Source organism: Rhinatrema bivittatum, chromosome 1 (genome assembly GCF_901001135.1).
Source record: "Rhinatrema bivittatum chromosome 1, aRhiBiv1.1, whole genome shotgun sequence".
NCBI lineage: Eukaryota > Metazoa > Chordata > Amphibia > Gymnophiona > Rhinatrematidae > Rhinatrema > Rhinatrema bivittatum.
In genome coordinates, this window is record NC_042615.1 from 654517243 (window position 1) to 654531488 (window position 14246).

Here is a 14246-nt window from a genome sequence, read left to right on the forward strand (position 1 = left end):
TGTGTCTATGGGAAAAATGCTTATTAAATGAGGCCCTGAGTTTTTTAAATGTATTCTCATGAGATGTACTTCCTTTAATAGTTAATTTGAATTTCATTTTATTTTAAACTGCTTTTTTGATATTGAGGATACTCAGTAGTTTTATAAGGTTTAGTTCTGTAAAATTCTTTAGCCTTATGAATGGCCACTTATGTGGAGATTCTTGATTCATGGCATATTTTCTCAAGCTGCAAAACACATCCTCAGCCTTGTTCAAGGATTAATCAGCTTTTTCCATGAAGATTTTCTCCTTACAAGAATTTTTACATATCTCCAACTTTTGCAGAGTCAAGGCTTTAGTGGCAGGAAGTAATGGTATACTATTTGAACTATGACAACCATCAGTGCCTTGTATCCACCACTGCACTGAAAACATTTCTTTTGGTGGATACTGTACTGACATCTACTAACAAGAGTCAAGGCTATGAGCTAAGCCAAATTTATTAAACCATCTTTGTATTATGAATTTTATAGCACCATCAGTACATTTAAAGATAGATTTTTAGAGTTGCGCGCGGGCGCATATGTGTGCACATTTGCCAGCGTGCACACATGCATGCATATATGCACACATGTTATAAAATCCGCTACCTGCATGCACATGTGTGCACGATTTTACATCGACGTGCGCGCGAATGCCGTCTCATACGTGCAAGTAGGGGGATTTTAGTAGATGCACCTGCGATGCTTTAGGGTCTATTCGCCCAGTTTGCTCCTATAAAGGAGTGTCTTCCTAAACCCCCTACCTAACCTGCCTTCCTTTTACCCCACTAGCCCCGACCCCTAAAACCCCACTAATTACCCTAAATTTTTTATTTTACTACTTACCACAGTCCATAGCAGCATCAACTTACGCGGTCGTCATATCCCAGCACGCACTTGTGCACAACTCAGACTTAATGGCGTTGTCCTGGCCCACCCATTCCCAGCACATGCCCGCCCCTTTTTGCAAAATCCTTTCCAATGCATGTACCGGGAGATATGCGCGTGGCTGAGGGACTCTTAAAATCCGTGCAGCCAGCGTGCGTCCCAGTCATGTGTATCTCCCGCATAGGGATTTGCCACACATAGGGCTTTTAAAATTCACCCTATAGTCTATCATAGCAAAGCAAAATGAGCAAGGTAAACCTCACAAGATTCAAGATTTCAAGTTTCTGAGTGCTTGCAATGAAAATATGAACACAACTAATGACTTACCCTTACTGAAGGTTATGATGGTAGTAGGATTTGAATCTGGGTCTCCAAGCTTCACATTTTTAAACCATTAGGCTATATTGCCAACCATAAATAATCATAAAAATAAAGAATGGATCTTGTTATATAAGGTGAAAACTAGATTTCTCTTTTTATTTGCCATTACTACAGAGTTTGCTTTCTTGCTACTGCCAGCGCAGAACTCCCACTAGGCAAGCATTTTGCCAGGGAACTGCAAGTATTTTCTCCACAGTGTTCCTAACGTTGGACAATCTGAATAACAAGAAGAAGAACTAGGTGCTGAATCTGTTTATTTCCTATGCTAACAAAGAGCATTATTACTTGCCAGTATAGTTGCGAAATGCATTATAATTTGAATTTTTTTTTTCATATGCAAAGGAATACCAGCTGAGTTTAGAAGATATTCCTGTATGTCATTTTAATGGAATAGCACAAGTCCATATCAAGTCATCATATATTTTGCCTCCAAAGTTCAATATTTCCATGTTATATGGAACTGTAATAGATGTAAATGTTAATTATACTAACTCCTGTTTTTTCTTTGAAGGTCTTACAAGTTTTGCAGCTCAAGCAGTTTCTCTTGTAATCACCAAGTTACCAGCCGTGATTGCAGATTTTTCTCCCTCAATTAAATATTTTTTTTTACTTTCGGAGCAAAATCTGCCAGAAAATTTTCTTGAATGGAAGGAAGTTGGACTGCTTGTCTGGTATTTGATTATAATTATATGTCAAATACTGGAAGATGGAAACAGCATAGAATTTTTAACTGGTACCACACTTGATAGATGGAGAAAGGAGAATCTCAGCAGAGTTCGTGTATGTTTGGAAAGTATGTTGGGGAAGCAAAAGAGTAACCCAAACCAAGCAACACAAATTATTATACAAAGCATAGAACAACAAAGACCAAAATGGATTGAAAATCAGTTGCGAAGAGCAAGAAAACTGAGTATGGATGGGTAAGAGATATATTTATTTATTTATTTGTTTATTTAAAATTTTTATATACCATACAATGGGTAGAGGTCTATCTGTCTAGGCGGTTTACATAGTTTAAAATACATACATAAAATTATAACGTAACAATCAAGTTTTTTAAATTCTCTGCGATTGGAGGTTAAATGAAGACAGTCTGGGAGAGAATTCCACATTGTTGGACCAGCCACAGAAAATGCACGCTTTCGAGTTAAGGATAGACTGACAGATCTAATAGAAGGGATTTCTAATATGCATTTATCGAGGGAACGCAGCTGTCTGGGGGGTTTATAGATTCTCATCAGAGAGCACAGCCAAATAGAGTCAGTATTGTAGATTAGGTTATGAATTGTTGACAAAATTTTATAAGATATCCGGAATGGTATTGGAAGCCAGTGAAGATTATACAAAATCGGTGTGATATGTTCTCTTTTTGAAACATTGTATAGCATGCGAGCAGTCGCGTTTTGTACTAATTGTAATGGGTAAATAGCAGAATGAGGAACATAAGAATATCAATCACAACAAAAATAACCCAATACCACTGTATTCCAGTGTACCGAACCGTTTAGCAACAATATCAACAATAAATGGTATCACAGGTATAGTTTAAACACATTACGTTTGTGCACAACCAAATGTATGTAGGCCCCTTACTTAAAGGGTCTGCATTGTGCAACAGACTCTATTCATGTATAGGGTCACCTTGCTTTAATTTAAATTAACTCTTTTTGATTATTTTCTTTTTATCATAAAATCGATAGTCACACAATCTCCGTAATTGTAAGGAGGGGACACAAATACTCATCTACTCCATGGTGATACCATTTATTGTTGATGTTTGTGAACATAAGAATATGCCATACTGGGTCAGACCAAGGGTCCATCAAGCCCAGCATCCTGTCTCCAACAGTGGCCAATCCAGGCCATAAGAACCTGGCAAGTACCCAAAAACTAAGTCATATATTTGACCACTCTTCCAGCTTCCTTAAATCCCGTCTCATTCTCTCCACTCCTTCCGGTGTGTGCACTCTGTTGCAGATCTTACGGGCCGATATAGTAAAGCGCAGCCGCGTTTGCCCATTTTTTAACCTGCTTTGGATGCGTGTTTTGAGCGCATAAGGCGGACCCGCAATTCAGTATCGGCTTTTACACGTCCTTATCACTTGCAGAAAAAGACGCGTATCCCTTTCCGCCCGCCGCATGTATATGATATGTTAATGATCGGATTAGCTATTCCCTCCAATACAGTAACGTGCGCCCAAATTATTGCCTTTTTAACCCACTTATTTACCGCGTCTTTAACCTGCATATTTACCGCCTACCCTGACCCTGGCGTTAGTGTGGTGTTCAGTCAGCTTCGTACCAGACAGTGCCATGGACAACATGCATACATTGGCTCTGGCGCTATTTTTCATTCGGTTGAGAAGCAGAATGAGAAATGCTTGAATGAGAAATGCTCGGCAGCTTGTAGAACCCAGCCAACCGGAGAACCCAGCAGCAAGACCGAAGGAGGTATGTATTCTGTTTGGGTTCAAGTATACCATCCATCTCTGAGGCTGCGGACATGGACGCCTGTATTGACGCCGGAGAGATGGGAGGCTTGCCAGGCCTTCATCCGTCTGCTAGGCGTCCTGAGGTTCCGTGGTCCAGCAGAAGCATGGACGCCTCTATGGACGCCTATACGGACGCCTCTACGGACACCTTCATCCGGGGTCAGCTAGGCGTCCTGAGTCGAGGCCTCCATTCATGGACGTCCATAAACGGAAGCCCCGACCCTGGAAGGCCAAGATATAGTGAGTTACAGAAGTCAAGAGAAGATAATATCCGTGCTTGAGTGACCAGTCAAAAGTCATTTGGAAGAAGGAACGGTTTTAACTTTTTTAACATGTAAATTTTAAAGAAAGATTTTTTTACAGTTTCAGATATATTATTAGTCATTGCGAGCCTGGAGTCAATGATAACTCCTAAATTTCTTGATGAGATTTTATGGTAATAGCTTGGTTATCAAAAGTAAATGTGGATGGGGGTTGATGGATAGAATCTGGCACAGTGGAAAGATAGATTAACTCTGTTTTGTTTGTGTTTGTGTTTAATTTCAGCCTGTTATAATAAAGATGTTCATTCAGTGGACTTATTTGGATCACTAGATCTGTATATGGGAAGTGGAAAGGCTGCTATAGGCAGAAGAGGATAACAGTTTGCCATATAAAAAATATCTCAATTAATGCAGTTTACTGTTTTATTATGCAGTGTATTCTATTTATTAAATCTAAGACTATGGGGCAAAGTCACTGATGAGATATTAAAAATATTTTCACATGCATTCTAAAATGAGCATCCTGTTCATTTAGCTAGTGGTGCTGAAACTGGTCCTTGGGATACTGAGGTTAATTGGGTTTTCAGAATATCCCAAGTATACCTGAGATATATTTGTATATGTTGCAGATAGTACATGCTGATGTACCTCATGCATATTCATTATGGATATTCTGGCTTGGGGGCCCAACAACTGGTTTGAGCACCAGTGCACTAAGTTACTAAGATGCATTGTTTGCATTTATTGAAAGAACCACACTAATGCTAGCGAGATCTTTTTGATGGATGCCTTCTCTACATCTTTAAAATTCCTAGGTTAACTAGTCCAAAGTGCAAGGGCTGGTAAGCATAGCAGAACCCCCCGCCCAACACACATACACGTCAAACACACACACTTGACTTTAGGCCCCCTTATTGTCCCTTACATCCTCCACATCCCCCCCCCTTCTGGACAATAAAATGGCCTCTCGGCTCCCATTTCTCCCTCCCCACCCATTCCCAATAGACACTGATGGCTTCCAGGCTCCCAATACCTTCCCTTCTAACCTCCCTAATGAAAAATACCCCAATCCCTTCCTTTTCTCCCCTTGAAAAGCAAAAATTGTCCCATGTCCTCTCCTTCCTTTCTTTCCCCCTAATATCATAGTTGGGCCTTCCTCCCACCCTTCTGAACCCTAAGCTTAATTACCCAGGAACTCTAAAATTTTCACTTGAAGGAGGGAATCCATTGTTCTCCTACCAGTATTGTTGATTTCAAAATATAATTGCTTAATGATGCTTCACAGTGTTTAATGCCATGTTTCAAGGAGAAATGTTCAGTTAGGCTCCATATTCTATGGACTCTCAGTTTTACTAGTTGAACTTTTCAGCATTTCTTTCAAGTTTTCTTTCATTTTCATTGTTGCCACTTCAGCTTGATTGCTGGGCCATATTTGTGCTTGCAATTATCTCATGGTATTTTCTCTCAGCGTCATTTTTTAATGTGAAAAATATGATTGTTTATCCTTCACCTGGATTGTTATTAGATCCAAGGCCAAAAAAATGAGAGTGAGGCTTTTCAGTCTTTTGCACGAAGTGCCACATATAATATTATCTCCTAGTTTGCAAGAGGTTGTATGTGTGCACCAGGTAGAAAGAGCTCCTAGTCTTCTAGAGGTTAGAATGGTAGACCTGGAGGAGCTAAGGGAGACAGATAGGTATATAGAGGAGACCTTCAGGTATATAGTAGAGCAGTCCCACCTCTAATCTGGAAGTCTCTATACTGCCTTGGAGGAGAAACTTTCCTTCCAGGTGACCTATCATTTTGGTGAGGCCAGAAGCAATCCTGTAACTCAGATTTGCCCTGAAGGTGATATAATAGGATATGTCTCCAGGGGTAAGTGCCCAGGAGGGAAAGGTTAAATGGATGTTGAAGTTAGGGATTTGATTATTAGGAAGATAGATATCTAGGTGCTGGTGGATGTGAGGTTCTCTTGGTAAATTGTGTGCCTGGTGCGAAGGTAGCAGATCTGATGTATCACATTGATAGGATTTTAGATAGTGTTGGAGAGGAGCCAACTGTCTTGGTACATGTGGGTATCAATGACATATGAAAGTGCAGGAAGGAGCTTTTGGAAGCCAAGTTTAGGATTTTAGGTTGAAAGTTGAAATCCTGAATCTCCAGGGTAGCGTTCTGAGAAATGATCCCCATTCCATGTGCAGGATTCCAGAGACAGGCACAGCTTGAGAGTCTCAATGTGTGAATGAGACAATGGTGCAGGGAAGAGGGTTTTAGGTTTGTCAGGAACTGGGCTTCATTTTGGGAAAGGTAGGCCTTTTCTGAAAGGATGAGCTCCACCTTAAGCAAACTGGAATCAGGCTGCTGGCAGTAACGTTTAAAAGGGAGATAACACAGTTTTAAACTAGATGGGAGAAAGCTGACAGTTGCTCATAAGTGAATAGTTTGAAATGATGTATCTATGAAGGATACTAATAGATCAGGGAAATTAGGGCATCCTAGTAGAGAGATTTCAAAGCTAAAGTGAACTAGAGCAGACAGAGAAGAAAGTTTCCAAATTACCTTTGCCAACTGATAAGTAGATTGTTAATACAAACAAAACATGTTCTTTGAAATTTCTGTATGCAAATGCAAGAAGTCTAAAAAATAAGATGGGAGAGTTAGAGAGTATAGCACTGAATTAAAAGGATGATTGTCCACCTGGGATATGAATTTTAAATCACTATCAATTCTCTGTTTCTCTGGAAGTCCGACGCACATCATTTGCAACAATTTCTTCAGTGGTTAAATACAATTGATAGTAATTTAAAATTCACATCCCAGGTGGACAATCATCAGATAGCATTTTTGGATATAATGTTAATATAGGATGGTACTCAGATTAAGACCACATTATATCGAAAAACCATCGATAAAAACAATCTTCTCAGATATCAAAGTTTCCATCCAAGGGCCTTTAAATATGTCCTCCCTGTGAGTCAGTTCTTTCGTTTACGTCGCATATGCTCTTCATTCAGTGATTTCAAACAACAAGCATACGTTTTAGTGAAACGTTTTTTTGAACGTGGTTACCCATTTGAAGTTATACGAGCGGCATTATAAAAGAGCTTTGTACTCGCCAAGAGGTCGTTGTTAGCATATCAAACTAGAAAAACAATATCACAAGATTTTTACGTATTACAACACATGGATCATTCATCTGCTATTGTTTGCAGCATCTGCCAGCATGTGGTACAACTACATTCTCTATTTTCAGAACAACCATTAATTTCATTTCAGAGGGGATCAAACATCAAAAATCATGTTGTATGAGCAGCGCTACCCAATATTGCTAGCTCATCTAATACTTTGATCCATACAGCATGCGGACAATGCGATATGTGTATTAAGACCAAAACAGGAGAAGTGTGGAAACATCCAATCACTGGTACCATTTACAAGAAGAAATTCTTCTCCGACTGTTATTCCCATAATGTAGTCTGTGATCCAGTGTGACTGTCCTCTATTGTATGTGGGACGAACTTCGAGACCAATTAGGACGCGATTAAGAGAACATAAAAGCCGGCTCAATACAGGAAACATTGAAGCCCCTATGGTAAAGCATTGTTTATCAGCACATCAAGATTTTTCACAACTATGTTGGACCATTTTAGATATGGTCCCAAGAAACAACAGAGGAGGGGATAATCGCTACCTTCTCACTTACAAAGAACAGAGATGGATTTTTTAATTAGCCACTGAATTTCCCCGGGGCATGAATGACAACATTGAATGGCCATCATTAGTTTAAAGGGCTGATCGGACACTTCCTATTGGTCACAAGCAAATCCACTCCTGATTGGCCTAGGCATGAGTCATGTGTAAGCTTAAATACTAACATACAACAGCCCCTGACGAAGACCTCGAAACACCAGTGGTGTTGGGCATCACAGAACTGATGTTTTGAATGCTCTCGCGCTACTTTAAGGATAAGTGTCCAGAAAAATTATTTTTCAATCGTTAAAATTGTTGAAGTTAATGTTGGAGTATAATATATATAAAAAAAAAAAATTCAAAAAAATGTTCTTAAAAGAAAGTGGCACACTTTGGGGCAGATTTTATAACCTGTGTGCGTGGCCTACATTTGTGCGCACTACCCAGCGCGCACAAATGTACGCCCGATTTTGTAACATATGCATGCAGCCGCGCGCATGTTATAAAATCGGGGGTCGGCGCGCGCAAGGGGGTGCACCTTGTGCGTGCCAAGCCCTAGGGGAGCCCAGATGGCTTTCCCAGTTCCCTCCAAGACCTCTCCGAAATCGGATCGGCCTCGGAGGGAACTTTCCTTCCGCTCCCCCCACCTTCCCCTCCTTTCCTGTTACCGAGCGCGCGGAGCGCGGTCGCTTCTTTAGCAGGAGGTGAGTCCTTGGGCCACGGCAAGACTCAAGGAGGAGTCCCAAGCCACACCGTGGGAGGTGAGCCAGTGCAGACATGGTGAGGCAGGCAGGAACAGAAGCAGGGGATAAGGAGCGGAGTCTGACCCTCAGCCGGACCTGCACGCCAATGGCAACCAACACTGGGATGTTGATTGATGAACGGTCCTCCGACTGTTCCAAGCCCTTTCGGACCTGCCGCTGGGTACGGCATAGGGCGGCAGGCCGGACAGAGGCGAGGGCAGACAGAGTCCTTAACATACTGAAGACATCAGACGGGGGCTGAAGCAGACATCCAAGACAGAGCTGAAACAAGACATCAAGGCAGGGCTGAAGCAGGAAACGGGCACTGTCTCTCAGGGCGCCCTACACAGCCAGCACGGCTGGACTGGTCACGGACCACCCTGTCCTACAAACACGGGATCAGACACGTCAGGGAAGAGGAAGCAGAGGGTACTGCACTCCTGGCAGTCAAGGCAGGGTAGGTTACTGCACTCCTGGCAGCCTAAAGCAGGTTTTGCTGCACTCCTGGCAGCCTAAAGCGGGGTTTGCTGCTCTCCTGGCAGCCTAAAGCAGGAAGGAAAAGCAGGAACTGGATCAGGCACTGGAATGGGAACAGACATCAGGTAACATCAGGAACAGACATCAAGGCAGAGACACAGGACAAGGAGCCGTCAAAGCAAGCAAGACCACGGAGGACCTGGAACGAGGAAGAGGTACAGACAACTGTAGTGCTCAATCCAAAGGCCAACTGGAACTGAAGAGGAAGTCCTTTTATACAGCTGATGTGGGCAACTCCCTGGGAGGAGTTCACCTGGACTGCCCCCTCGCTAGCCCTATAACTGAGATGGAGAGCTGCGGGCCGGCCCCCTAGGGAGAAGGGCGTGGCCAAACAGGAAGTCCAAACGCAGCCAAGCAAGCCACAGGCAGGCCTCAGGAACAGCTAGGCCTCCCAGGCCCTGGAGCAAATCCTGGATGGACTGAAGAAACAGCAAGGAAGGCTGTCTAACAAAGCCGTGAGGGCAACAAAACAGGATAAACAGCCAAATGTCCAAAATTGGATTTCTTTATTGCAAGGTAACACGAGTGTGTGAAAAGTGCCCAACTCTGGCCGAGTTTCGCCCTCTTACAATGGGGCTACATCAGGGGCTACAACATATAAATAACACATTACTAAATAATAAAAATCATAAAAACATAATTAATAGACACAAATAAAATGGTAACATAAAAATGTGGTGTGACATATAGATTATGACAAATTTTATGTATTGACAACAGCAAAAAATATGGCTTTTACCTCAACGCAAATCGTGTATTGATCAAAGAATCCAAGTCTTAAAAAAGACTGTACATTTTGTAGTCTGTAATATAAAATGACAAATATAAATGACTAAAAAATGGGACGTTAAAATGTACAGTCTTTTTTAAGACTTGGATTCTTTGATCAATACACGATTTGCGTTGAGGTAAAAGCCATATTTTTTGCTGTTGTCAATACATAAAATTTGTCATAATCTATATGTCACACCACATTTTTATGTTACCATTTTATTTGTGTCTATTAATTATGTTTTTATGATTTTTATTATTTAGTAATGTGTGTTATTTATATGTTGTAGCCCCTGATGTAGCCCCATTGTAAGAGGGCGAAACTCGGCCAGAGTTGGGCACTTTTCACACACTCGTGTTACCTTGCAATAAAGAAATCCAATTTTGGACATTTGGCTGTTTATCCTGTTTTGTTGCAAATCCTGGATGGTACACAGGCGAGGCCCTGGCTTCCAAGCGGCCTCCAGTGGAAGGTGAGATACCACCTGTAGCGCAGCAACAGGGGGGATCGTAACACTTCCCCTATCTAACGCACCACCCAGCCCTACCTAAATTCCCCCCCTACCTTTATTTCAGGAGTTGAGGCAGGCATAACTTGTGTGCGACGGCCGGCTGCCAGCGCGCTATCCCCCGGCACAGCCACTGTGCCGGAGGCCTCAGGACCGCCCCTGGACTGGCACCCTACCCCTGGCCCCACCCCCTTCCCGCCCCTTTTTCAAAGCCCCAGGACATTCGCGCGTCCCGGGGCTTGCGCGCATCACTGAGCCTATGCAAAATAGGCTTGGCGCGCGCAGGAGCAGGTTTTCGGGGTTATGCGTGTAACCCTTTGAAAATCTGCCCCTTTATGAATAAGTGTTCAAAACCCCATGATTAAATGTTTTAGAGCAGGCACCTTTGTTACATTTTGCAAAAAATTTGCATCATCATAATAAGTGAACACGCTACAGTGCCTTTAGCTCATTTATGAGGGTGAACACTGCTATAAATAAAGTGTTATTTCATATTTGCGCATGGGCCTTTGAAAATTCGCCCGTTAATTTGTTGCTGGAGGATATGGTAAAAGCTGTTAGTGTAGCTGCATTTAGAAAAGGTTTGGACAAATTATTGGAGGAAAAGTCCATAAACCATTGTTAAGATGGACTTGGATAATCCACTGCTTATGCCTGGGATAAGCAGCTTGGAATCTATCGACCTTTTGGGATCTTGCCAGATTCAAGTGACCTAGATTGGCACTGTTGGAAACAGGATACTGGGCTTCATAATCTTTGGTCTGCCCTAATATGGCAAATCTTATGTTCTTATGTTGAATATAACCGTGAAACCTTTGAAAGCCTACAAAACTGACCTAAATTGTGTTGGTAGTCAGACCTTATTCAAAGCAGTCCTCACCTTCTATAGTTCCTTGGTCTAGGGATAAGTGCTAGAGCAGGGGCAAGTCCTGCTCTTTTCACTCCAGTAACCATCACAGGAGCTCAAAGCACTCAACTTGTGAATCAGAGCAGACAAGCACCAAGTTTCAGATGAAGGCTACAATATCTCTGTATTTCCTGGGTGCACATGGCTTCAAAAGCTCAGACATAGTCAAATTCTTCCTCTCTTTGAAATGGCTGTGCCTGAATGACTAACCATTCTCCTGAACCAAGTCCAATCCACACCAGTCTCCCAATGATCACTCCGTGGGCTTTGAAGAGTACCTCTTCATGGCTTTTGTACATGCCCAGTGTCCAAAAAAAGCTTATCTGGTTACTCAATCAACACCTCAATGGTGTCAGAGGCAGCGGGGCAAACCCTCGGCCCCAGGTGTTCAAGGTCAGGATATCTTGTATTGGCATCTCAGGGACTCTGTTTCATCAAGAAAGCTCTTGATAAAACCAAATAAAGCAAATGAAGCAAAGTTAAGAAGAACCGCATCCGGTCTATATTGGACCAGCATTAACTATGTTAGGCTCTAGCCACACTTTTGCTGATCTAACAGCCCACACAGAGTTCACACTGTGATGCCTGCCTTTTTTCCTGCATTTCCTGGTTCCTGTTCATGTGCTGGTCCTTGGCGATTCTCCTGGTTCCTGTTTCTTGCTCCGATCCTGTTTCTCGGCTATTGTTTTAGTTCTTGGTTTCTGTTTCAGTCCTGGTACTTTGCATTTTTCTTGGTTTTTGGTTCCTGTTCTGGTCCCAGCCTTCAGACCCATTCCTGGATCTTATTCTTTTGTAGGTCAAAGAAACCTTTGCTCTCATGCACCTGGTCTCTCTAAGGTACACCACTGCCCAGATACCATACTTCTCTTCATCCCCAGTGGAGTGGATCATGACAGTGCCTAGTGAAACTAGCTGCCTAAATTTGGTTCCTGTTCCTTTTCCGGTTCTGATCCTTTGCTAATCTCCTGGTTCCTGGTTCTTGCTTTGGTCCTGGTACTTTCCTAGTTCCTGTTCCTGCTGTAATCCTGTCCTTAGGTCCCATTCTTGAATCCTACTGCCAGATGCCCTGCCTTTCCCAAGTACACCGCAGTCTAGATACCATATCTCTCTTCATCCCCAGTGACAGTTTGGACCAGTGAACCAGAGGCAAGGAAAGTATAAATCCTTCACAAAAGACTTAATGTGGGTTCTTTTCTTGTGTTTGTGGCTCTATTGAAAACCAAGATTAATACCAAATTCAGCAACTAAGTGGCAGATCAGATAACTACGCTATGATAGTCACCTCTGGATGGCCAAAAATCACACAGCATTGGTTATGCATAGTGCCATGTTGGCTGAGTTCACATAATAGACTCTTCACCCACAGCAATAGACTACTCTTAAGGCCACGCCATTCATCTTCACAGCGCCCAAGACTCCGGTCCAGGTTGTACCCACAGTGCCCAAGAATCAGTTTCAGACTACTTCTTCTGTAGCAGTGTCCAAAACTCTGCTCTGGGCTACATATCCCACAACAGGATCCAAGACTTCACTTCAGGCTGTGCCTCCCATAGCAACATCTGAGAATTTGTTCTAGGCTGCATCTGCTGCAGCAGCGTCCAAGACTCAGCTCCGGACTGTGCCTCCTGCAGCAGCATCTGAGTCTCCGCTTTAGGCTGCACATCCCACAGTAGTGTCCGAGACTCCTCTCTGTGCTGCACCTCCTGCAGCAGCACTCAGGTCTCTGCTCTGGACCTCACCTCTCTCAGCAGCGTCCAAAACCCCGTTCCATGCTTCATCTACCATAACAGCATCCAAGACCCTGTTCTTGGGCTGCTTCTCCCATAGCCGTGCCAAAGATCCTGCTCCTGGTCGCTTGTATCACAGCAAACCTTAAGACTTTGCTCTTGCTTCTCCTGCAGCTCCAAAGACTTTGTTCTAGTCTGCTCCCACAGAGACTGCTCTGTGCCACTGTGGCTCCAGTAAGTGAAGCAACAGCCTCCCAGAACATTCTGGCTCTGGCACATCCAAGACCATTCATCCAGGACTTGCCAAATATTCCAGCCTTCCTTACTGAGCCAACAACTCTGTTGATGACTCCAGCATTCTAGGCAGAGCAAGATGTTTCTGCCACATATCCACTCCACATCAAGCCATCTGTTCCTGCCACAAATCTGCTCCAAGTCAAGTCAGCTCCTGTGATGGTTCATCTTCACGCCGAGCTAGCAAAGTCAAAGATTCCACAGCAAGCTGTCCCAATAGCTCCAGCTCTTGTTCTAGTGTGTTCTAGCTGTCTCTTCAGCTCTAGAACCTGCATTGGCACTGGTGAACTCCACATTGACTACCTCAACAGCTCCTGTTCTTTATGTACCAGTGAAGTTAGAGTTAGCTGTTACTATAGCTCCAGTACTTGCCTTTGCATCAGTGAATTCTGCGCTACCTTGCTTGTCAACCCAAGTTCTCTGAGGACAAGCAGATGGCAGTCCTCTCACATGAGTGATATCAGTTGGAGCCCAGCATGGAAAATTTACGTGAAATTTTCTAGAACTTTGAGCATCATTGAGCATGCTCTGCTTGCATTATACCATGCGTCCACGCAGGGTCCCCTTCAGTCTCTTTTGCATGGAGCCTGCCATTTCATGATCGGGTGAGAGCCTCAATTTTTTCTTTTTGACCTGTTTTTGGAAATTTTGTATTTCTGATTTTTCACTCCCCCCCCCCCCCCCCACCCCCATTCTCCCATTAGTATCCTAGATAGATTTTTCAACATTTAGTGAAAAGTTTTTTTGATGGTTGATACCCTGGGGTTGCGGTGCATTCGATGCCTGCCAGCCATTGATGATCCCTGCCGTAGATTTTGATCTCACATCCTTTTTATTTTGTGACATGTCCATTTCAGGTTTTAAGCAATGCCGCCACTGCACGAAGACCATATCTATCATGGATCCCCATGACAGATGTGTCCTCTGCCTTGGGGCAATGCACAACATCTGGGGGTGCAGCAAATGCACCAGGATGACCCCGAAAGGATGTAAGGTCTAGCTTGACAAGGTGGAGTGCATCTT

General features: G+C 43.2%; 1 protein-coding gene across 4 annotated transcripts in view; it reads left to right on the forward strand.

Moving 5' to 3' along the window:
- KIAA0825 (KIAA0825 ortholog) overlaps positions 1 to 14246 on the forward strand; it is a 1025579-nt gene that overhangs the window by 554304 nt on the left and 457029 nt on the right. For all 4 annotated transcript variants that reach the window (XM_029573181.1, XM_029573174.1, XM_029573199.1 and 1 more), the window contains one exon: positions 1802 to 2210. In XM_029573181.1, the coding sequence (XP_029429041.1) occupies positions 1802 to 2210 (409 nt within the window). The remainder of the gene's footprint in view (positions 1 to 1801; positions 2211 to 14246) is intronic.